Here is a 26,346-nt window from a genome sequence, read left to right on the forward strand (position 1 = left end):
GGATTTGACTAATATGCTAACTTTAAAGCTCTGCAGACTAAGCACATTAATGAGCATCCTCCAGTGCATTTACCCATGTTGGGTAACACAAAGTAATACCTACAAAATTTCAAAGATGTCTGTGGCACTCAAATAAGCAATTTTTTTAGCACAGCGTTAACGTTCTTAATAAATCACAACCACAATCATCTGTATAAAAGCTCACTTTATGAAGCACAGACTAAATATTCAGTAAATATGTCCTTTACATAGTATGAGCATCCTGTCAAAAACAGTTCAGATATACAAACAAACAGACAGATCCAATGCTGACATCAAAGTGCCGAAGTTGTCATTTTTTAAATAAAACATAACAATCAACAAATATTTTTTGTCACAACCCTATATTACAGCACAGGCCTACCCTAGAACATCGGGAAACAATGGTTAGCACAACAGCCAAAGTGACTATAAGGGGAAGTCTCCCTGTAAGAAAGCAGTTATTCATCCTATCAATACAGCTTTATAAAATGGTACTTCCTCTCTGAAAACCCAGCTCCACTTCAGCATTTTGGTCTGTACAAGGATCCGGTTCCAGGATTCCAGCCAAGTCCCAGAAGGATCTCAGATCCCATCAGTCACTATTAATATGATATAGGAAGAAGCAGAAGCGCCGTGTCCAGAGCCAAAGATATGATTGTTCATACGGTCGATATCCACAGCTCTGGTGATGTCAACATGCTTCTGTGCCACACTGAGGCTGAGTGAGGGGCACTAAGCTCACTGATCTACAGTTGTGTCATAAGCAAATTACATAGAAAGAGGAAAGGTGTGTCTGTGTATGGGTTCGGATCAATTAAGGTGCTCACAAACAGCGATACTCCACCACATCCCCACTGCCTCAGAACGTTTCACAAGTCCTCCTTCCATGAGAAACAAGGTTTAATATATTGTTAGTTTGGAAAAAGGTGTGCTGGATGTCTGTTTTGCCAGTTCTTGGCTGACAGAGGCGGTCTTACTTAGAAAACCAAACCAGTCTCCTCTTCTTAGAAAAGTCGCCTATTCTCCTCCTCCCCCAGGTAGAGGATGTTTTGATGGCTACTCTACTGGTAGAGTTGTTTTGCTGCTGTTCCATTCTCTATTCGAGAATGCCGACATGTTTCTTCACCTAAGAACATTATGCTGGAGCAGTCCTGCTGCTACACTCCCCAATCAGCCGGCCTCTGTCTTAAGATTCACCATGGCCTGCTTTCCCAAAAACATCTTCATCTGTTAGGAACGATGGCAGTGGAAGGAGTACACCAATACTAGTAAAATGCCCAATACGAGGCCAAACGAGCTACGATACGTCCACTAAGTTGTTATAATTCAGAACGTGGATTGGTTAGAGGTTATGGTATATCTGTTGTCACAAGGAATGTGGCTGCCCTTTGCGCTGAAGATGATTTTGAGAGATACGGGCCCGGTTGTGTCGGCAGTCTTATTCAGCAGAATGCCATTAGATTGTTCCTCACCAAACATGCACAATAAATTCTTCATACAAAAACATGACCCTGCTATATTTATTTCTTCCTGTTGCCTACAGCGTCTCAACTGGAACCACTTGAAAAGAGCATGCCAATGCACGCACACATGCATGTGCACACACACACATACACCAGCTGACCCACTCATACCGTGTGCCTCCCACCCACACCTTCCCGTTCTGCCCTTCATTTTGATCTTTAGAAGCCTCACACCCAACCATTTATTGTTACGCATCAGCTCTATCAGCTCAGTGCACTCTGTCGTGATATAAGAAGAGTGGTTTGTGGGATAAAACAGAACATGGCACGGTGCTTTCATCCAGTCACACACACAGTTATCCTCTTCAGTTCAGATTTGAGTTGTAAGGAAAGCAAACAGAATAATTGAATACATGTCAGTATTTGGGCTAGCGGTGGCTTAAAAGTCTCAGAAACAGACTTGTGATCTCTCTGACAAGTGACTGACTAACACTCTCCAAATCCCTCAACAACTAGTGTCAAGGTGCCCTTGAGTAAGGCACTCAACCTCCAGTTCCTCTGGTGGAGCAGCTTAGTGAACGGCTAAAACCACGGCTGTTCCACTTGGCAGCTCCTTTAAACTTACAAATGAATGTAACTGTATGAATGTCAAGAAGGAAATTGCCGAAAAAGAGCACGCATGCTCAGTGTAAACCCTTCCTGGGGTGAATAAAGGTTTGGAGAATTAAATAAATAAATAAATAATATGCTATACATAGCAAGGACTTGATCCTTCTGAGAAGTTCTTTGAGAGTTTTTGTAACTCTGGGACAGATATGTTGTATCTTCACACACCTCACTCCACCCATACTGTAGGTCCATACACACTCATGTGAGTTGCTGGGTGTGTAAACATGAGTGGGAAAAAAGGCCTAAATGCTACAGTAGTACCATCTTTATCTGAATCGCTGCCTCACTGCAGGACGAGGACAAGACAGGGAGGACCGCGGCAAACCAGTCTGTCTCTGCTTGTTCTATATCTGGATTTAAAATAACACATTATAAATTACTCAAAGTTCTGCTCTTAACTAACAACACACTTCAACTAAAGAAAGCATCCTTCTGAGTTTCATTTCAAAATAATACTGATGATGTCATTATAAATAGTGATCACAGTTAGGATCATTTTAATGTGCAATAATAAAAGTTCAAAGAACTGAGGTTTGGCAGGGTTACTTATTGGGTATCAAGTGCGGGGCTCTTCATCATCTTCATCTATTTCTCTAGGATAGAAACTTATCACCAGGGTTGATAAATTCTGGGAAGGATAGTGACGGTCATTTCCTCTGTTGCTGCCCACTCTCATACTCGAATTACAACAGGAGGAACAGAGGAGCCCAAAACACAAAATACTAACAAAAGAAAGCCCAATACGAAGTTGGAGGATTAAGCTAGTTTGGCCTGGAGAGGTGTTGGTTTGTGGGCTCTGGTCCTCCTTCCTCCCCTCAGCTCCTCTGTCCTGGGGCAGTGCATCCAATGGCCTTGCCGTTCAGTCCGCCCTGAGCCTGACTGATGGACGGGGAGGACCGCGTCTTACGGAGTTGGCATTCGCGGCTGGCCAGGCCACCCTCCATGATAAGGCCACCCATGAAGCTGGCCTCGATTTTCTCAAGGTCGTCCGTCTCTGCGCGGATTTTCGCCTGCAGGAGGCTGATGTACGTCTCATACCTAGTCTTCTGCTCAGAGAGAGGGGAGGAAAAATAAGACCAAAAGAAGATAAAACAAGAGGCGAATTTCCCGATCTAACAGTTATCCTGAGATCATATATTTGCAACCTGAACGTCTTCCTTGCTACAAATAAAAAAATGACAAATGATAATGTACTTAAAAAATGCATATGAAGAGAAAACAGAAATTATTTTGGTCTCTTAGCTGCTAACTGAAAACAAAACATAAACCCCCTAAAAATCAGACATAAAACACCAGACAAATTAACCGAAGCTGTGTAAAGCCTGTACCTCATACGTGAGGTAGTGCTCTTTGAGCCGGTACTCCTCCCACTCGCGGCTTTTGGGGTCGGCTGAGGGCAGGTTTTTCCGGTGCTCCTCCAGCTCTAGGCTCATCTGCTTCAGCTTGCTCTCATGACTCAGCAGCTGATCCTCCTGCACCAATCACAGCCCGGACATAAACCGGAAGACCCCCAAAACAGCCAATCAGATGCAAGTAGACACAAATAGAAGATGTAAAAATGCCCACCCTGTGTAGAGATTTTTCATGTAGAAGGATTTGTGCATACTGCAGTGATAAACTGTATATTATACACAATGCAAAATATCCGTCATAACTAGATATTCATTGTGGTGTTTGATGTTTCTACAGGAAAAATATAAGCCAGTCGAGTGTGATAGCTTATCTTGTTCCTAATGTATGTCATCTTCTGTATGTGTGTGTGTGTGTGTGTGTGTGTGTGTGTGTGTGTGCGTGCGTGCGTGTGTGTGTGTACCTGATTGAGTCTGGTGGATGAGGACGGCAAGATGGGCCGACAGAATTTCTTCATGGAGCCGATGGCAGCGGGGAAGGCCGGAGCGGAGAACAGCGCTGCCACCAGGTTTATTCGGAATATCCAAGACATCATCTCCTCCTCACTACTGCAAAGAGAGAGAGAGAGAGAGAGAGACTGAGAAAAAACTGAGAAACAGACTGAGTGAACACAGCCTGGCCATAGAAAAGGGTCGCCACAGACAGAGCTGGCTACCACAAGAGGAGAGTGTGACAGGGGATAGGTAGAGACAGAGCTGCACTTTCTAACCTCATGCCCTAAATATAAAATACAAAGACAAAAACACTTTGCATACATTTCCCAAATATACCCCGAATTCGAATTCATATCAGACACACAAAAACTCCCCTATTTACTGGGAGAAATGCCCAAATGCGAAATAATTGCTGCAAAATATGTCTCCTCATGCCATGAAGTGAGGACAACCAGTGGAACCTCAGACTAACAAATAATTGTTCAGATTTTCAAATTATTATTATTTTGATCATTTGATATTTTAGTAATTGTTTTGTTTTTACATTTGATACTGATTTCTTTTTATTATTTTTTTTAATCAATTAATTATTTTTAAAAAAAATGTTTTTTTGGTATATTAATATATACACACACGTTACTGTTTCATTTATTTATTTTATTTTTTATATATATTTTTTAACACACACACACACACACTTACCGTTTTATTTATTTATTTTATTTTAATTTTTAATGTATATATATATTTTTTTAAACACAAACACACTTTGATTACTTTATGCTTTAATTGTTTAATGAAATGTATGGGGCTGATTGTTCTTATGTTGTGTATATATGATGCTTTGTCAATGTTGTTATTACATTCATGCCAATAAAGCTAATTTGAATTGAGAGCGAGAGAGCGAGAGAGCGAGAGAGAGAGGCCACACTGACACAGGTTCTTCTACATAAAAAAGCCTGACCGATGATGATTACTTCATCTCTAACTAGAATCTACTATTATTTTGACGTTACAGTGTATCTAAATTTGAAATCTTTTAGACTTTAAATATAATGAGGTTTTAAACAAAGACACTGACTTATATCACCAGTGACTGCCTTCTAAGGAGTTTGATTCATACTTTGAAACTTGCAAGTTTGATTAAATCAAAATGACACATTATACACAGAAACACAATAAGATTCATCCTGTCAACATCATAAATTCCACTGCATGAGAATTGAAATGACAGCGGATTCAGGTATCACAACCTACTCTATGAAGATGTAATTAATTATTTAGAAAGAGCTCATCATCATTACCATCCATCCTTTCCTCCAGCATACATCAAAATGTTGCATGATCTTTGGGCGATGCCGTAAATTGAAAATGTGAAAAAATTCCAAAACATACATGTATAAAATGTAAAACTCCATCGTATTTCCTGTACTTTTGCATTTTAACTGTCTGAAGCGAAATGAAAACATCTGAAATTCGACGTGGATGACTCACGGGGCCTGCAGCAGAAAGACTCTCCAGTCTGAGGTTTTCAGCTTAAGTACGTTGGCTTTCTTGCTGTAGTCGGTGGCACGAGTGGCTAAAGCGTGGTGGATCCGCACTGCGTTCTTCAGGTCCACCTCTGAAATGTCAGCGTCAGGCTTGTACTCATCCTTGGTAAGTAACAGAAACAACAGGAAAAAAGGAATAGGTGTTATGTTTTGGATCCCATTAATATTGATATGTTTCAGTCTGTTTAGTGATTTAGTCTCCTAAAGCAGAGGACAGAAGAGATGCTGTGTATCTGTAGTATACAAATACCTAAATTGACAACTGAGGAGCAGTCCGCATTAAATTAAACAGTAAACCTATAACTTAGCAGCTCCTTTTACATAACTCCATACTTACATAATTAAGGTAAAACATATCACACTGCTTGTGACAGAAATAGAAGCTAATTCAATTCATCCAGGTTGAACATTTCACACCTCACATGTTGTCAGTACAGCCTTTCTACCAGCAGGGGGAGACAAACATGCAGACATGCCTCATTTAATGCTCTCTCTATCTCACTCCCTCTCAAACACCACACACACACACACACAGAGCAGCATCCACCACCACCGCTGTCATTGCGGTGGTGGATGTGTGTTTCTATGGTAACGGAGCAGAGGATGAGATGCAGTACCTTCTGGAGATACAAGATCATTCCCTTCAGAACCGCATAGAACTTCTTCCAACCACGGCGACCCCTCGGGGCTGGAAGAGAGAAAAGTAAAGAATGAAAAACCTTTCTGTCAAATTACAATAACTTATTAGGAATTTGGTAACTTCAGTAAAAATGTGTGTGTGTGTGTGTGTGTGTGTGTGTGTGTGTGTGTGTATAATCACTCACTGCGTTTGCCGTCCATGTCAGCGTGGCTCTTGCGGGTCAGCACTCCGTGTTTATAGGTTACGGCATTTAAGAGAATGGGAATGGCGATGAAAGGGTTAGTGCCGTCCGTTACCCTGGCAACACGCTTACTCCCACCCTCACATTGCTCCTCCACCAGCTCTGACAGACTCTTCCTCAGCTCCTCCTCTTCACTGCACACACAAATACCCATTCAGATAAACTGGAGTAGCACATAGCCAAGTGTACTTCTAAAAAAACTTGCATACCCCAAATACTTTTCCTTTTCATGAATACAAAATGCATACTCACACTGCCCACTCAAGCTTCTCATTCTTGATTGAGTTGTACAAAACCTGTGCGGGCAAAACAATTTGAAGACATACTTCAATTCTGTGGCAAAGGAAAAATAAAGATAAAGCAGACAGATAGCTGAGCTCTCTCAGGAGGAGACCTGTACCTTTAATAAGTCTTTAGGGAAGTCTTCGCCATTGTTGAGGCCATCTAGATTACTGATAAACTGTTGGCAAGACATCTTCTTCCCAATGTTCTGAGGAGAGGAGAACAAACAACAACAAACAAAACTATCAGTTCAAATTTCACCTTGACAAAATACTTGGCAAAGATTTTTCCTTTATGTGTTTGGAGCCTAACTGGTCAATCTTAAGCTCAGCTCAGTATCCACAGAAGCAGACAAATACTCTAAAGCTGTATTTCAACCCTCTTTTATCTGTGCCAACCTGAAAGCAGTTTTGCAACCATCCACTGGGTGTCAGTGTTGTGCTGCTAGTTCTACTAGTAGTGGTGGTGAGCGTGGATCCACCTCTATTAGAGGTTGTCAGGTATGTGTTTACCATAGATTTCCTATTGTTTTAACCTGTAATTATGATGCATCATGGGGTAGGATGAAACCATGGGCAGGTTTCTGTGTGTTTCTGCCCCTTTCTGCCTAAATCAACCCTGTAACCGAAACAGATACAGATGTGGAGCTATTTGAATTTCGATATTAAACTGTACAGGGATAAAAGGGACAGATCAATTACATTTCTCATTGCTAATCCCACTTATTTTAAGAAGAATAAATATCAACCAAAAATCAGCCACTGACCATTTATCTTTGGTAAAAAAAATATTTAAGCAGCCAAATCATTTTATGTCAATGTCAAACAACAATGATTTAAAGATTAATATGTCATTGTGTGTGCCTAATTTTAATATTATGACTCAAATTCTATTGTTAGTTGAAAAGAAGAGGCACGGATGGCAATGAGGACAGCATTAGTACTATAATTGTACTTACCACCTGCAGGGGCAGAGAGATACCAGGGGGCCAGATTTGGTTAGCAGGGGAAGGATTTGTAAGGGAGGAAAAGGACAGTGAAAGGAGAGAAAGGATATTAGTTAGAGGAGGGATATTCACAAAAAAAAACTATTAGCATGAACTGCGTCGAGTTGAGCAGGAGGCTCGAGGAAAAGCAAAGCACAGGACCTATGATACTGATCGTGTTATGTTGCCTAGACCACAGTGCTCCAGTTTAAAACCGAACAGATAAGACTATTCGAGGAGAGGAGAGACAGAAACAGGTCAGAAAGTAGGACGCGGAGGAGAAGGAAAGAAAAAGAGGAAAGCGTAGACAGAAAGACAGGGAAAGAACAAGAAATGGAAGTAAATGGAGACATGCCATTGCTGACAAAGGATTGCAGGAATGGGAATCCCGCCCAACCAGTCCAAGATAGAGAACTACAGTACATACATGTCCGTGTAGATCAGTGTTGAGCAGCATGAGGGCACAGGTTAATGTGTGAGCTCCATCTGCAACCGGACAATACACAAGGCCGTGGTCAGCTGAATGTTACAGCACTCCTCTACACACACACACACACACACACACACACACAAATGCAATGCCATACATTCCTTTAACATACATGCAGACAGATCACAAACACATCTGCAGAGCTGCATGAAAAGCCTGCTTGCTAGTGTTGATCTGAATAGATTTGGTATTTACATTTGAGACGCAAATATTTGAAGGTTTATGCATATAGCACCAACTGGGGTCAATATGGAAAACTGTGATAGTAATAAATATAATAATTTTACAATATCGTCTTTCATTACCATCATTGTCAACATCATCACCCTCGTTGCTCTGACCTTCAGAGGTGGGTGTCTGTGGGTTGCACTGGCAGAAGCGCCTGGAGAAATGTACAAGGACCCTCTCTCTCTCCTGGGTCTCTCCCATCAGTGGAAAGGCCTTTAAGAAGTTCCTGTCACAAAAATGACACCCCGAGGTCAACAGGCGATCAAACGTTTCACAGCAATGCAACTCTGGAAAATATCTGATTTAATCACTTCTGGCAGTACAGACAATTTGCAGAGGAAAGCAGCTTTGTTGAAAACCTTTTGAAACATTTTACTCTAAGAGAACTGCACTTAACAAAATTATAAATGCAACAGCATTTCCATTTGCTGAAAGCTGAATCTGACATCCCAGTTCCTGCATGGCCAACATATGCACCAGGCAAGTCACCCATTGAGCATGTTTGGGATACTCTGGATCGGCGTATACGACAGCGTGTTTCAGGTCCTGCCAATATTCAGCAACTTTGCACAGCCATTGAAGAGGAGTGGACCAACATTTCACAGGCTACAATCTACAACCCGATCAACTCTATGTGAAGGAGATGTGTTGCACTGCGTGAGGCAAATGGTGGTCACACCAGATACTGACTGGTTTCCCGACCCCCCGGACCCCACTTATATAGTGATACTGCACATTTTCGAGTGGCCTTTTATTGTGGCCAGCCTAAGGCACACCTGTGCAATACCCATGCTGTCTGATCAGCATCTTGATATGCCACACCTGTGAGGTGGATGGATTATCTTGGCAGAGGAGAAATGCTCACTAACACACACTCTGACAGATTTGTGAACAATATTTGAGAGAAATAGGCCTTTTGTGTACATAGAGAAAGTCTTAGATCTTTGCGTTTAGGTCATGATGAATGAGGGCAAAAACCGTTGCATTTATAATTGTGTTCAGTGTATAACAGCCAAGCCTGTCTTTTAAAACTCTGCAGCATATTTTCACAAGGAAAGATTGTGTCATCTTTTTGTCTGCGTGTGTATCTTATTTTGAGAACTGGCTGCAAATAACGGATTTGATTTTGTAACTCTATGCCAGAATCAACAGGTTTCATATAGGTTGTACTCCCACTTTTATATTGTGCTTTCTGAGGTCCAAACACAGTCTATTTATCAATTAGACAGTAAAATACCACAATTATTATTCTATAATTGAAATTCTAGCTTTTGTTATTTTCATTTCATTTGTTATTTTTGGGATTTGGACTTTTGATATGAAGACATCACTTTGGAGTGAATCTATTTAATCAATAATTAAAATAATCCTTTCCTACATTAATTCTCCCAATTTTAAATTTGTTGTAGAAAATAATACTGATTGAAGTCATTTCTAGCCGTCAGTTTAATGCAGACAACTACAGTAACTTTCATTAAAATCAATTATATAATAAAATGTAACCATTATGATGAGACGTTAACAAGAATATTTAATTTCTACCAGACATTATTATGGCTGACATCAGTGTGAAGACCTAATGAGGAAAATGATAAGGAGTCTAAATTGCCAAGATTCAAACCCAAATGAATGTCACATGTTACTTTCTAACAACAGTATGCTAATCTACCCCAGTCTGAACTTCTCAACTGAAGGCAGTGGTTTGAGACAGCAACATGTCAGGTACAAGGCAGTGATGTACTCCGCAGCTGTCAGCCTCACTGGCTAACTGTACTCAACACGACAGCTTGATTAGCACAACGCTAACGGCTTGTGAAGAGGCAAAGTGAAGAGTACACATACAGATGAATGTGTATCGATGTCTACATTACACACTCATCACTTCCAAAGTGCTGACTGCGCGTTACCTCAGGGCTCGATCCAGCGACAGGCCGGTGAAATCAAAGAAACTCAGGTACTCTGATGCCACCAACTGGCTGAACTCGTTACTGCAGAGGGACAGAAAGAGAGAGTCAGCACATCAACGTGGCACTGAAGACGTATGAATGTGTTATATAATGTTTTCCTGACACCACTGTATTAGACAATGCTCTCCAAGTGATGCTTTGAGAAGTAAGTAAGCTTGTGCAGATGTGTTTGATTATGTGTTCACAAATCAATCTAGTATTCTTACATGTACATCTGTGTGTCTGTCTCATGTGCGTGTTCAAACGCACCAAACATATGTAACTATGTAAATATGTTTTCCTCTGTTTCTGGTGATTTATCAGTCCGTCCGTCATCGTGTGTGTGCATGTGTTACTGTGTGCATGTATGCTCACTTCTTGCCCAGGTGTCTGGCCACATCACAGCGTTTGAAGCCCTCGAGGTGATAGAGGCGCTTGGCCAGCCTCTTGGCGGCCTCACAGTCGGCTCGGCAGCCATTGGCCAGAGTGTCGGTGCTGCCGCGCTCCAAACGCTCCAGACTGCCCAAATCACACTCCTCTGAGTCAGACAGCACGTCTGTGAGGTTGGCATCACTGGAGGAGAAGAGAACATACGCATACAAACACAAACACACAAGTAGGTGCCTAGGTTAATGAATGGAACACATGTCCGTGGTTTCTCGCCCACTCACTTAAAACTAGACAGAGAAAACTGAACTGCTGTGCATGAAACTCAATTACACAAACATATGTTCACAAACAAAAGTCAAATGAGGTTTAAATGAGTTGTTATGACACTGACCCAGTTTCACTGTCACTTCATTTCCTACTTTAATGCAGTGAATCTACTGACTGATGATAATGCTGAAGCAGCTTTCACCTGCTACAAATGTCTTCTTAAAAGCTCCATTAATCCCAGACTCTTAACCTCTAACATAATTTGAATTAAAGTGCTATAATATAAAAAAACCCCGAAAACCTCAACTTTTCTGTTCCTGTATTTCAGGCAGATGTAGTTTGGAAGTTGGAAAAGTGGGTTTTTACATTTTTCCGCAATGCTCTCTCTGGCTATGAAAACTCATCAACTTGCCCTTGAGCAAAACAGTAAATTGTCCATCTCGTGCTCATTGTCTATGACTAGGCTGTCTATCCCAGCTGCAAATGGGTGTATCTGTGTGACTATTAGCAGGGCAAAACACTGAATGTGCTCAATCACCCCTGCAGGAACAGTTAAGGTTAAGAAAAAATAAAATAAGTTGCCAAATATTTGAAGAGAGTGAACACGCAGCTTTAAGAAATGACTTGCAAAGTCTGCATGAATGAGAGTTGTTCGTGAACCCTATTTGTCTCAAACTCACATGCACTGAAAAGTTGTTTAAATTAACTGCAAACTATAGGTGATTATTATGAAACCAGCTTCACTCGCAATGCTACTGAGTGAAAATAATGTTCGTAGAACAGCTTACTCATTTAAAAAGAAAAGACTACTTGAAGGCTTAACATTAAGAAATAAGGCCATCACTGTAGACTACGACGCAGTGTCTTGCTGAAGGACACAGTTTGATGAACTGTCTAATCAGGCCAAGGTCGCACACTCTGTGTAACTGTTTAAGTAGCATCAAGAGAACATCGATGCAGAGTATTAATTAGCATCCTACTTATTTATGACTAAATGAGGTAGTTTGATTAAGATATTGAGCTGTATCCACTGTGCTGCATTGCACAGTATACTTGACTTCATGCTACAATCCATCAGTGGGAAGTTAATTAGCCTTTTTATTGTACTTTTATTGTACATCCAGTGCTGATGGTTTGGTTTTGATTACAAGTTAAAACAACATTTATTACTTTTGCTACTTCACTCACTTGTGAAGCAAGTAACCTTTCTAAGCCTCATTGACATTTCTGATCAAAGTGTTGTCTACACATCTTATTTACAGTGTCCATAATGCATTCTTCCAACCCAACAGACAAAACATCTAGCAAACTAGCATAATATTTAATATCATCCATGCTGAGAGCAACAAACTCAAACCGTACATGTGCTGCATTTATCAGTAAATCAGCACAAAACAGCAAACTCAGATTTATTTCTTAACAAAGAGACAGCATACGTTCACCTCCATCTGCCTAAATGGCATTTCCTCCTTTCCTGTCTATGTGTGCATCTGCGTGGCACCATCAGCATACTCGCCAGATGATTCAGATGTTTTTTACATAATCTGATCAGCCCAATTGCATTACCCTCACAAATTCAATACATTACGCACTGTTGTCGAAAGGGATTTGCTAGTTACCATGGATACAGCGGAAGCCAAATGTCCTGTACTAGAAGTAAGAAGTAAAGAGGTTGTGAATCACCTTAAGGCTGGCAATCGCAACTTTGCATTGTGTGGCAGAAACAGGCATCAGGCAGAAAAAAACAGAGTAATACAAAAGATCGACAAATAAACAAAAACACAAACAACAACACATTTTCATGGCCAGGAGTCAGTCCCTTGACTTCACATGCTGAATGGCTGACTGCTACACTGTCCCAGCTGACCTCTACACAGGGCCCTCATTCACTTCTCAGGGCAAGGTTACACTGTCCTGTCTTAGCTGATTCATTAGGCTCTAAGATTTACTCTTCATCTGGTCCCTGACCTTGTACAAATTTGCCTTGGGAGACGCTACAAGTAGCTACTGCTCCGAGCAACACAGTTACCGGGGTCACAGGGACACATAAACCCTCCACCATGATGAGGAGGGTCGTGCAAACTCCTGCACCTTATTGAGGCGGAGCAAGAATGACAATAAGATTGCAGATATAGTCGGGGAAAGCAGTTTCATTTGCAGGGTGCCATGCCTTATCCTTGGGGACAGGGTGGGGAGTTTGTATATCCGGAAGGAGTAAAACCACTACTCTTTCATGTGGAGAAGAAGCCAGTTGAGGTGGTTTGGGGATCTGATAACAATGCTTCCTGTGCAGCTCCCTCTGGGGGTATTCTGGACCTGTCCAACAGAGAGCAGACCTCTGGGCAGACCCAGACCCTGCTAAATGGATTACATATCCCACCTAACCTAGGAAAGTCACAGGAATCCCCTTTCTGACCCAGAAAAGTGGTAGAAAATGTAAATACGCGTGGATGAAAATATATACACACAACACACACGCACATGTGACACACACAAAATAAAACGAGTCTGTGGTAATCCATCAAAACAATATCTAGCCCGGTGTTTGCAGTGAAATTGCTTTCGCGTCTGACCATCACTAGGCCTCATAAATCATTCAAAACTCATAGCAGTCATGGAGCTAAAATGAGGCCGGGCTCCCCCAATCCACTGCTGTCTGGCAATAAGAGAACCAACACACACACATAAACACACACGCTCAAAAGCACAAAATAATAGTGAGAGAGACACAATATGAAGTGTCAGATATCTAGCGCAAGCCCTTTTATGCCAAGATACTTCGCGATATAGAGGGGCACACAGTAAACCTATTTGTCTATCTAAAGGCACAATTCTGTATCCCCAGGCCACACATATTCACTCAATGTGACCGCCACTCCAGTCTGACTATGTAAGTGAGTCAGAGAAAGAAGGCATGATGGTGCATGCCAGTGACTCACATGCTAATCACTTAGGCTGTGCACCGCCGGTACCCACACCTACAAGGTGTGTCTGCCTGCAAGGTGTGTGTGTGTGTGTGTGTGTGTGTGTGTATGTGTGTGTGTGTGTGTGGGTGTGTGTGTGTGTGGGTGGGTGGGTGGGGGGAAGAGGAGGGTTTTAAAGGCATCTTCCATCAGGGTAATCAACTATTTGGGGATTAACTGGATTATGAAATTCTGTTATTTCACAGACTTTTCATTTATTTACATATATTTTGATAGTGAGTGTGGTAGACATACCATAGAAACACACACATAGAGGAACTCTTTGTGTGTGTTTGTGCAAGTGTGTCAGCCAGGTCACCTGCTGCGGCATGTAGATGCAATCTCTGCAAAAAACACTGTTGCTATATTGGACTCTTGTAAAACAAACACCTCCAGCCATAAAAGTGACACAAAGTTACATGTGCATTAATTGTATTTTGTTTTTTACACTCTTTACTGACACTGTTGGGTCATCCACTGAGGCTGTGATGGGTAAAGACTTGGCTCATGTTGACTCTGTAACTGCAGTTCAAAGTTCAAGTCAGTCATGAAAATAACCATAACCAATAAGTCTATAGCTACAAGTCCAAATGTAATGCATTACAATATAATTAGAGCTGAAACAATAATCCATTAATAGATTAGTCCCTGAATAATAATTGATAATTGATTTAAGTCATACATTTCAGGATGTTTCATTCTTTATTATATTAATTGTATTAATTATTATTATCTTATTAATTATTATTAACAATAATTGTAAACAGAATAGTTTTGGGTTTTAGACAGTTTCAAGCAATTTGAAGACATCACCTTGAGCTCTGGGAACTTGAGATGGGCATTTGTCACTATTATCATTGTACTAAATAAACAAAGAATTGACTGATCAAAAATATAATTGATTTATTAATAATGAAAATAATTAAGTTAAGTGCAGCCCTAACCTCAAAATCACATTTTATTGCAAATAGTCATGGGTGACTTGTGGAAAAATAACTATAGCAACCTCATAACTCTTGACTTCACTACATGCCATTTAAAATTAGAAGTCCTGATCAAGATCAAATGCATCTAAATCGCGGTTTACGTAATTTTTAATCTCAATTTTGTTATCATAATCCCTGAATAAATATTACATAAGTAGCCCACTGTAGTGATTTTTCGTCAGATTACCTCACTATTTCCATTTTGCCACGCAGCATAATGTTAATGGTCCCACCCATTTGGACGTGAAAGCTTAAACCAATTCCTGGTCTGTTGAAGTGTTAAACTTACAGGAGTTGCAGCAAGAAGTCGAAATGAACATCATATTCCTCTTTCCACATCGTCTCACGGATCTTGAAAATCAGCGGTTAAAGGCGCGCGACGGTCCGACCGCCTCATCATCCAGTGGTCGGTAAAATCTGCATTGGCCCGGGTTGTTATTAAACTTCGAGCCAAATCAGATTTCTTCAAGCGGAAGTCAGATCACATATAAGTACAGCCTATTCTGAGATGAAAAGATGAGACTGGCGCGTTGTTTCACCATAGTGTCAACAGGCAGGGAATGTGTTTTGAGGGTTTTCCTTGAACTTTCTTGGCTGTCTAAACGCTCCGGAGGAGAGGATGTTGGGGGCGGGGCGAACGACTTGCCTGATGAATTACTGTTCCTAGTGGTGGCTTTACAATGGCTCTGTGTGTCCCAGCCAACACAACTTCCTCTGCATTTAAGTGAAGGGCACTGAGCCAGCAGATCAGTTCAATATCAGTGGGACGTCCTGTATTTGGACTTTTTAAGTTTTACAATGCTGCTTTCCAGCATGTGGTCATTTTACTGTATGTGGCTATATCTGTAGCCTACATTCCTCCCCTACATATCTTTAAAAAGCTCTATTTTGCAAGAGTTTACCACTGATGAGGGTGAAAAGAGGACGTCAAATTAGGTGCTTAGCTAAAATGTTATGGGGCAGGATATAAATAGTAACAGAAGCATAAATGTATTAGCTCATTAAGGTCACTGACTGGAGGTCAGTACCTAGGCTACCTTTTTTATGTACATCTGCATTAATGTATATAATGTACAGCAATACAAGGCAGAAAAATAATCATCATACACTAGGTGGATTATGCCCCCAAGGCACACACAAACATAGATTTTTATAAGACACACTGACACATGCCTGCATGCTAAACCCCCCATCTAAATCCCTCCTTCCTCTTTCTGATTTGGTGGAAAGAAGAAAAATAGAAAAAGCAGAGGACAGAGAGGCATCTGAAGTCAAAAGTTTGTCAAAAGTACAAAATTTGGGGGATGAAATGGAAGATGAGAATAGAGACAAAATCCTGGAGGAAGTTTGATTGGTATTTGGACAGGCGAACACTCTACGAGATTCACTGCAACCTGGTTCTGCACATTATTAGGTACAGACAACAACAATGACTAAATTTCCTTGACGACAACAAAACAGAAATTCAGTCAGCACTGGGACCAGAATAGTATTTTGGACCAAGTAGATGCTGCTGAATACCGATCACACGTTAGTTTTTTGAGCAGCTTACAACCATGACTCATGGATAACCATTGTCAACCATGATTTTTTTTACAGACAGCAGAATATATAAACCTGTTATGGCACTGATGTGATGTTCTCGTGGCAGCCAGCACATGGGAAAAACTGATTTAGGGTATTGAGCAGTTAGCCAGAGGAGGGTACAGGAGATAAGTGCTCCAGTTGAGGAGGTCATCCAGTTTTGCTCCATCTAGCTGTGACCTAGAAACCAAAGAATGCAATTCAGAAAAAACACAAAATAATTAATTACAGCAACAATCCCAGTCAGGCGAGAGACTACATGGAGACACTGCACTATGGGCCCACCACCCGCAGAGATAGGCATTGGGGTGCATTATAAGCTGGGTGGCAGGCAAAGGCGGGGGCCTAGGTGTGCTGACCTTGCAGACTGGTTCTAGACTTGGAACAACCTCTCTCTGGCAGGGAAGGAACCAGAGCTACTGTGGGAGATGGAGCGGTACCAACTAGATATAGTTGGGCTCAACTCTATGCACTCAATGCCTTGGGATCCCAGAGAAGAAGCTGGAAAATGTTGCTGGGGAAAGGGACATCTAGATTGCCTTGCTTAGTTTGCTGCCACCAGTATAAGCGGCAGAAAAAAAGAATAAAGGAATAGTTTTGTAACTGTAATATCTGGAGCCAGTATCAACCACTGTTGATGTTAAACATTTATATCAAACATAAAATATGTTGTAGATTATACTACAGCCTTCAAGATAGGCAATTTTAAAAAAGATTATATAATGACAACTAAATACTGTACCTTAAAATGTCTCTTATAACTCAAGTAATAATAGGTAAATCACTAATTGATTTATCTAGTTTGTGAATTTACAAGACACACCTGAATTGGTGGTGTATTTAACCATTGCAGTTCTCTACGAAAACTCAGACTAATATCACATCAGTATAGACTGAGCCAAAATAAGTACTAATATCAAATATAACCCTAAAAGTACAACTGAATGTAAAAATGCTTTTTCATTGTAGTTATACCAGCAGAAAAAGGGCTGTTACTTATAAACAGATAACAGAAATCTCAGGAAATGCAATCAGTTACTTTAAAGACTTGGGCCCAATATTGTGGTGTGGTTTGTTTTCTGTCTCCGTCTGTCTCTTTCTTGCACACACATAAACACACACACACAAGACCCAAAAAAACACCTACTCAGCGTCAGACAATGGACAATGGTGACCCCTTTCGGCTGGGTGAGACTAATTGTGGTCAGGTGTGGGATTGTATTTGGGGAAGCACTGAACAGCTTCATCTGACAACAAAATCAGCTATGGATTCAAGGGAAAGACACAAATGTTTTGTAGAGTCTGACTCGACTTCCACTCGACACATACAGGAAGTGTTGACAGACGACTCAGAGGAGAGAAGCCTGTGGTTAGAAGAACCTCATTCAGCCCAAACTGTCAGTGGTACAGTAAGACTGTGGGATGTGTCAGAAAACATAGAGTCGAGCTATAAATAGGCAGGGATAAATCTGTCGGTGCTGAAATGATTCAGTTAGTGTGTGTGTGTGTCTGTGCTAAGAGGGTAAAAGAGAGAATTTGTATGTATCACTGCTTGTGTTGCAAAAGGGTATACACATATATTTATGTCTATGTGTGTGTCCATATCGCTGCCTGACTGAGAGCCAGGAAAGGATAATCTGCAGGATGTTTAAGCAGTGCTATAGATCCACGCTAAGGGTTTTATTCCCACAGTGACATCCTGAACGATGTGTGTGTGTGTGTGTGTGTGTGTGTGTGTGTGTGTGTGTGTGTGTGTGTGTGTGTGTGTAAATGAGAAACAGAATGGGGAGGGGAAAGAGTGAGAGCGATAGATATGAAAGCTCCTACATCTGTGTCATGAGTGAGAATTAGGGTGTGCAAGCTATTTGCACATTTTTGTTTACGCATGCATGTGGCTGGCCCATGTGTCTTTTATGTGTGTGTGCGTTTCTGCACTTGACAGTGTATATGAAAGTGATTAGTCCACACGGCAGAGCTGCTTCTCTGATATGGAAACAACTGCGCCTGGCTTTTATCAGCTCTGCTTGGGCTTGGATCTGGTAGGGTCGCAAGCTAGGGGGAAGAACACACACTCACAGCGTGTTTCCCACACGGATACACATAGTAACACATGCATGCATGTAAATGAGCAGCCAGAGTTATTGCACACATGTACATGCGTAAAAAAGGATGTGATTTGATGTGTTTTGATGTGACTCTTTAGCATTTCTCTGTATGCGTATCGACTACACCACAGGTTGCATTATCACATAAGCAGCATTACATTAGTTGGCTGGGTAAAGTAGAAAGCTGCCAGACAGACAGACAGACAGACAGACAGACAGAGAGTGTGTTTTCATGGCGAATTCAGTAGCCTTTATGGATTAAGGTTAAGCTTCAATGTCAGTGGCTGTTCCTACAGGGCACAGATGAACACTACCATTAAAGTAACAGATTGATTGACAAACTACCAAACGTGATTGACAGTCAAATCTAAAATACATAATCCTGATTGACTGACTTACAAACTGCATGATGTACACACTGAAATGCTTCAGAACAATCAAGCAGGTTTACTGACTGGCACAACACTGAGAGCTTGAAAGAAACCCCACACTTCTTATTTCCCTGTGTTGGAAGGCTTACCTACAACATTTACAATACTTGCCAGTGTTTTCTATATCCCCGTGGCTAGCTGCCTACTTTACTTTCTTCATCCACTGATGTCAGAATAATCAGCAGTAGCAGGGAGAGGATCTACAGGGAGAGTTTGGGTGAGGTAAGATTAGGTTTCTTCTCTCTGCCCGAGGCATCAACAAAGCTCCGCCTGTTATGGAAGCTGAAGTCTCAATTTTGGACAGAGTCTGTGTGCTCTAGGGTAGTCAAAAACAGTGATGTAAGGTTTGAAAGCCCTCTGTATCTTTCTGAATATTCTGATTAGATGAAAATCACAGTGTGTATTTTCATTGATGCACTACAAAACAAACTGTTTTTTACAGCTAAGAAATCTGTAAAATAAGATCATAATCATAATAATAAGAATAACTGAGGTAACACATGGAGTATTATGATTTCAGTTGCATTCAGGACGTTAGACATGTGTCCAACTGATTTATGACTCTAACAGACTTTCTGCACCATTTTGAGACACATATGGTGATCCAACTGCTTTACGCTGCATGCCAATGTTTTCCTGAGAAGGCACACTGCTCTCTGTCTCTTCCACTGTTTTGTCCTTTTCATAAACTCTCTATCACCAGTAATAACACACACTCTTGTTGTGTGCCCATGTTCACTGCTATTTGTCGAATCATCTTTGTTCATAGACTCTAATGTATCTGTGCATCTAGTAAAAGCATGGCTTGTAACACAGTTTTTACCACACTAGCAATGTGACCCTATGGATGGCAACGTCTTTTGGTCCACCTCTTTGATTCAGACTACAATATGTCATAAACTGACTTTACCTCTAGCACCACCATGAGGGCCACTGCGACTATTGGATTACCATGAAATTGGCTTTAAAATCCCTCTAGCACCACCATTAGTTCAAAATAAAAATTTGTCCAATACACTGGCAAAACTAATGGCTTTACCATCCACCTCCGCTGTACTTTTAGCTAATGTAGTGAAAATGGTAACAATCATACCTGCAAAACATCAGGATGTTAGCATTGTCATTGTGACTACGTTAGCATGTTGACAAAGCACTGCTGTTACAGCCTCACAAAGCTGCTAGCTCTTAGTCTTGTTTTCCAATGTTAAGTCAGGCTATGCTCTGTAGCATGTGAATGTAAGTATGAGTAGTTCTATCTACAAGCAAACTAACAAGTGATAACTGTAAAATGCAGTGTATAAATACCACGGACACAGCATTTTAAATGTAAAGAATCACAACATTATCGACAACAAAATGTCTGCCTAGTTGATTGACTGGCTGATCAACTTGGCATTTTTATCCATTGCTGTGCAGCTGCTCTGCCCTGCAGTGAAAAAGACTAGTTGTCCATGACGCCTGAAGTGCCAAAATGTGTAACTGTGCCAATTCTGTGGCTACCCACTGGGAAGAATGGAGGTAGAGAGAAGAGAGGAATGAAAGATAAGAAGCAGCAGCAGGAGAGCACTGTAGGGGAAATGGAAGAGGAGGTGATGCAAAGAAGAAAGGAGGAGGACGGCAGGGTGGGGGGGGAGATAAAGTGAGATAAGACGATTAAAGTGGAGAAATGAATACAGAGGCAGGAGGTGAGATGAAGCAGACAAAGAGATGGAGTGAAAGAGAGAAAATAAGAAAAGAAATACATGTTAAAATGGACAATATAACGTAGAAGCCTTTATAGCTTGTATTGTTTTGTGATATGAATCTTAAAAAGCTAAGGTGTGATTTTTAAAATTATAAAAGTCTATTCGCAATGAGCTGTGTGTTTATCCAAAAAACAATACATCCACTGGTTTTTATTATTAGCATTTTTAGTGTGCAAGGTCAAGCTACTTCAATTCAATTGGGTGAAAAAGCAATTCTGTTAAAATCAAACATGCTCCCTCTGGATAAACAACTAAACATTTGATTGTGCTTCAGCTGTAATTCTGTTTTAGTAATGGCCTTGCACTAGAATTACTAATATTTGCAACTTCTCCCTTTTAATATCCTAAAAAACTAAAGTTGAATGTGCATCAAGGACTTCCAGTTCATGATAAATTGGATACTGTGAGTAAAACTTAAACTATCCCTTTAAGACTGACTAGCAGATGTATCCACTCTAGATTTAAGTGCTCAAATGTCAGGCAAGCTGGCTAGCATAGAGCAATAATCGCTCACTTATACACACACACACATACACACACACACTAAAACCCTGCTGGGCAGAGGAAAGCTGAAAATGATGATGTCATGACAAACAATAGCTCATTCAGCTTGGCGCTGGTGGTCAGGAAGCAAGACCGTGCTTAAAGGACAACATCTGTAGACGGTGGGAGACAGAGAGAGAGAGAAGGGAAAGAGAAGGAGAGCAGACATCTTGAATCCTCGGTTCATCCCATAACTCATACTGAGCTGTAGAAGCACCAGGAGAGTTTGTGAACAAATCCCAGCAGTTAGCTGAGCTGATCATGTTGGAGGTCTGTGCATCTATTTGGCATTCCAGTAGGTTAGTGACTGAAACTATGCAGTGCTGGAGAACAAGTCACAGGGATTGTATACAGGCCAGCCAACCAGAGCTGTAGCCATAGTTCAAGTTACATGGCTTTTCCCATATGGTTTCTGTTACCACCTCCCCCTTCAGTGGCTCTGCGCTGTCTTTCTCAACCCTCTTTAGTGCTATTAAGGTAATTAAATGTAAGAAAGTAGTGTCAGCTGTTGCTGTATTGCCACAATTCCTTGGGGTCTATGCAAACAATGGACTGAGATGAGTTAGAGGTCATAGCGTAAAATTTCCGCATTGTCATAAATATCAGTTGGCTATCTGAGACAAAGAGGATACTCCTCTGTTCTGTCTTATGTTCATACTGCTCTATACATTGCAAGTGTTAATCTCCCATATCAAACCACCACTCCTACAAATTCTGTTTTTGTTCACGGAAGGTCTCTTATCATGCATAAACCTTTTGTAATTTGGCAGCACAAGGTTTATCTCTCCCTACTGTGCAAGTATGCTTAAAGCAAAATGGTTGAAGAAAGCAAATACCCGAGCCACAATCTCCAGGTCTGCTTCATGAACTGGTGTCTGGATTTACCAGGCTCTTAGTCAGTACCAACAGGGGAAGGAGCTGTTTCATTTCAATTGCACAAATCCCGCTTAAACAGTCCCACTGACTCCATAAAAATGTAAAAGCTCTCCTTCTGCAACTTAGCTTTTTTTTCAGTACTGCCTTTTTGTTTGCTTGTTGCTGTTTAAGCCTGATGTGCAAACGTTAAGGTTCACACTGAAGTGATACGCAGGATTTTACTATAAGATGAGTAACATCAGACTAGATTTTTCTTTCAGCACCATGTATTTCCTGTTTGTTGGGTAGACTGGTAAGGATTTGCATGTATGGACAAACGACTTTCTTTCAAACAGCCAGACCACTGCATTCACCCCCAACCAACCACCCTGCCCCCTCTCTAAGGGCCCACAGCTCTGTCTCACTCTGCTCTCGCCACCTGCTGGTTAAGCCAAGGTCACAGGGTATTACAGTAATTACTCTTCAGGACGCCATCTACCTATGATATCTACACAAAGGGCGCACACTGGAATCTGTCTTCAGTAATCTAAACTCAATACTAAAATGTATGTGGTAGAACAAGTGTTACTGTGCCACTGTTAAATATGTTGTTAAATCTTTCTTCAGGGGTACAGTGTGTATTAGCTGTTACAATTGCATGAAAGTTCAGTCAGGTTTAAAGAATGACGCTTGAGGCGCTACCTGAATGTTATCATCTGAACAATACGGAAAGAATCACAATTGCCACCTTTCTAATATGTGTATCTGTATTTGTATTGAGATATCTAAATATAATCAAAGTTCATCACAAGGACCTGCATTGTGACAGGACATATCCCTTTTTTCATTTAGAGTATCAGTATATTTTTTTTTACATGATTCTCAGTATTAAAAAACTCCCAGGAAAGTAACACACAATACAGTAAATTATCAATTTCTGTACATTGTCAAATGAATACGCAAACTCATGTCAGTTGCTTTACAGCACAACTGATGATATTTCGATCCAAACAGGCTCTATTTGGAAAATTGTTGTATAGTATATTGTTGGACTTTCAAGTACTTTCAATCTTATTGTGTGTAGGATTTGAAGGTTTCTGACTTTGGCCACTGGTAGTCACACATAGACAGCAGCAAGGCACACAGATAACATGCCCTCTCACCCCAATATATCTGACCTGGAAATGCAGAATAAAGAGCTGAAAGAAGTACGTAAACGGCACCAATTTTCACCTGGATTGTCTAATTTATCTCAAAACTAAACTCACTCCTTCAGAATACTTTTAATGATGCTGTAAATACAAACATATCCAAACATAAGGGCTTAAATAACCTTAAAGTGGCTTCTTTACCTGACAGAGTTGATCATGGCTCCACAACCTTCTATGGCTCCCTGGGAGTCTTTATGGTATCCATTAGGGATGGCCCAGCGTCCTGGCTGGCTCAGCACAAACTCTGATCTGCTCCCTGGTATGGTGGTCCTCAGTGGGCTTCCTCCTACTCCAGCCACAGCTCCGGCTCCATGGAGGGCGCTCTCCCCGGCTGTGAGATCACCACCTGGGGCATCTGGTCCAGCCTCAGCCCCTTCTTGCTCCTGAACAGTTGCCAGCTCCAGCTCCAGGGGTTCAGGACCCTGTAACAGCGCCCTCTGTTGGATGAGTGGCGTCAGTGGTGCCTCAAAGCTGACGCAGCTGTCCGTCTCATCTGTGAGTGACAGCACGTCCAGAGAGTCCAGGCTGCTGTAACAGGTCCCGCCCCTCAGCAAGGCAGACTCTACAATACGCTCGAATGTAGAGCTGAAGCCGTCTTTGTTGTCCACACCACCTTTCTCTCTCTCCTCCTCCAACTCCCTCTCCTCTTCCTCCTCTTCCTCCTCCTGAACATCAACCTGCTCAACAATCTGCTCAAACGCTGAGCTGAAGCTGTCCTGGTTCTCTATCCCATCTCCCTCTTTCTGGACCTCTTCCTCTTCTTCCTCCACTTCCGTGTCGGCCTGTTCTACAGTAGTCTCAAAGTTAGAGCTGAAAGTGTCCAAGTGTGTATGAGCCCCCTCCTCATCTCCCACCTTGTCCTCCTCACCCGCTTCATCATCATCTTCATTCCCACCTAGGCCATTTGCCAGTCTGTTTCAACACGGGGAAAGAAAAGAAAAGGAGAATGTGAAATTATCTTTAGCAGATCATTCATATTCATTGCAGAAATCATTCTTCATTCAGGAGAAGTATGCACAATGGGCAAATATTTCAGCTTGAATAGCCACACTGACAACTGAAGCAAGATGAAAGTTAAAAAATCACGGTCCCATTTGGTACTTTGTCAATAGTGGAAGCTCATCTTCGCTCGTCTGCCAAACCGCCACTATATCCTCCCTTGTATTTGTGAGAATATGAATCTATTGTAGCGCTCTGTGTTTGCTGCTGCTGGACAGAAAATACCCACAAAATTAGTTTCATCAAAGAGGGATGTGAAACAGCTTAATTTACGTGTATGTTAATTGTATTTCTGTGTTGTATATATATCATAAAACAACCACCAATGTATCATTTTCTTATCTATTATTATGTGGGGGTTTTTTCTCTCATTTAGCAAAGCACTAATTAACAGACATGTCATATTTCAAACTTTTTACCTACTGCCCTTTACTATCTTTGCTGGTTTAGAATTGGCTTCCTGGGTCCTCCGGCTCTTTGAAAATTAGACCATTTTCTCTCTATTTGTTTTCCTTTCAGCTCATTTAGTTTATGCTTTTTTGCTATTCGTTTTGTAAAATGCAAATTAGGCTAATTATGTACCACAGAACCACACTGAGAAAACAAATTGCCAATAAAACTATTCAGCACGGAAAAGTGGCATTTTATGATATCACCGGATAACATGAACATGGTCTGCCCAACCACAAACAACAGTCTTAGGTTACTATAATAAGTAAGTCTTCAGAAAACTGTGTGTGTGTGTGTGTGTGTGTGTGTGTGTAAGTCTACTTGATGATTCTCATGTAAAGACACAACTAAAACAGGAAAGTCTGTTGGTGGATCTAAGGGGTACAGGAGAGTCCTGCCAGTTTTCATTTTATTTCATCCTTTGACACCTAAAGGTCAAAAGATGTAGTCACAAGATGTTCATACGCTATCAGCAAAACATATCTCGAGTGCGACAGATGATTTAGTGAACTAACCGCCCAGCTTCTTGAGGGTGAGATGCCTCTTCCTCCATAGACAGTTGCTTCTCATCACTTTCCTCCTCTTCTTCTTTCATCCCCTCCGCCTCACGTGCTGCCTCTTCCCCCGAGCTTACCTCTACATTTACACATCCTTCCCCTCTCGTCCCTTCCCTCTCTCCCTCCGCCCCTCCGTCTGTCTGTTGATCCTCATCACCAGTGCCATCTACTCTCTCCTCTTTCAACTCACCCTCTCCTCCCTCATCCTTTACTTCTTCCCTCCCCTCTCTTTCCCCGTGTGTCTCTCCCTGTGCCTCTTCCTCTTCTTCTTCTTGTTTCCCCTCCTCTGTCTTGTCCGTCACCCCGGCCCCCAGCTTGTCCTGCTCTGCATGGTTGTGTGTGTCTGCGCGCGGGTCAGTGGTGCTGGTGGCTGTATTGGGCTCCACTGGGTTCTCTGGTGGGGTGGGAGAGGGCAGAGCCTGCCCCTCCTGGGTCATGGTGCTCTTCAACTGAGGGGAGGGGCTGTCCAAACCAGGGAGGATCCTTTACAGAGACACAGAGACACAGAAGAGAGAGAAAAATCAGCATGAAATGAAGACAAAGTACCAAGTGAAAACGAGGAGAAGAAGGCAGTGTTATAAAATTATAAACGCGGCAGATACTGATCCAGTCATTTGATTATTTTTATAGTCTTAACCGCGAGTCACAGAGGTCACCTTCAACAAAAGTGTGTGTTGCAGTGTGTTACTAGGTGTGTATGTGTGTTAGAGAGAGAGAGGTGCATATGTCTGGGACACCTCTGCACCAGATGATCCCAAAACATCTCTGAAAGGAGGGCAGGGAAAGGTAGACAGAGTAGAAAGCAGAGGAATACAGGCAGACAGGCGCAGAGAGAGATTTGTTTAATAAAGCTCAACAGATCCCTGTCAGAATGATCCTGCCAGCTCATCCGGTCTCTGTC

At 41.6% G+C, this 26,346-nt stretch overlaps 1 protein-coding gene across 3 annotated transcripts in view; it reads right to left on the minus strand.

Annotated features, from left to right (window-relative positions):
• Positions 1–190: 190 nt before the first annotated feature.
• psd2 (pleckstrin and Sec7 domain containing 2) overlaps positions 191–26,346 on the minus strand; it is a 33,770-nt gene continuing 7,614 nt past the window's right edge. The window contains exons 2-15 of one of the 3 annotated variants that reach the window (XM_046030658.1): positions 25,404–25,928; positions 23,581–24,351; positions 10,735–10,932; positions 10,321–10,401; positions 8,491–8,639; positions 8,121–8,181; positions 6,829–6,919; positions 6,681–6,724; positions 6,372–6,562; positions 6,165–6,235; positions 5,492–5,649; positions 3,967–4,108; positions 3,482–3,625; positions 191–3,199 (exon numbers count right to left, since the gene is read on the minus strand). In XM_046030658.1, the coding sequence (XP_045886614.1) occupies positions 2,969–3,199; positions 3,482–3,625; positions 3,967–4,108; positions 5,492–5,649; positions 6,165–6,235; positions 6,372–6,562; positions 6,681–6,724; positions 6,829–6,919; positions 8,121–8,181; positions 8,491–8,639; positions 10,321–10,401; positions 10,735–10,932; positions 23,581–24,351; positions 25,404–25,882 (2,811 nt within the window). In that variant the 5' untranslated portion in view covers positions 25,883–25,928 and the 3' untranslated portion in view covers positions 191–2,968. Of the gene's footprint in view, positions 3,200–3,481; positions 3,626–3,966; positions 4,112–5,491; positions 5,650–6,164; positions 6,236–6,371; positions 6,563–6,680; positions 6,725–6,828; positions 6,920–8,120; positions 8,182–8,490; positions 8,640–10,320; positions 10,402–10,734; positions 10,933–23,580; positions 24,352–25,403; positions 25,929–26,346 lie in introns of all 3 variants that reach the window. The other 2 variants (XM_046030659.1, XM_046030657.1) reach the window with 2 other exon arrangements.

The sequence above is a fragment of the Micropterus dolomieu genome, linkage group LG19 (genome assembly GCF_021292245.1).
Source record: "Micropterus dolomieu isolate WLL.071019.BEF.003 ecotype Adirondacks linkage group LG19, ASM2129224v1, whole genome shotgun sequence".
Lineage (NCBI taxonomy): Eukaryota > Metazoa > Chordata > Actinopteri > Centrarchiformes > Centrarchidae > Micropterus > Micropterus dolomieu.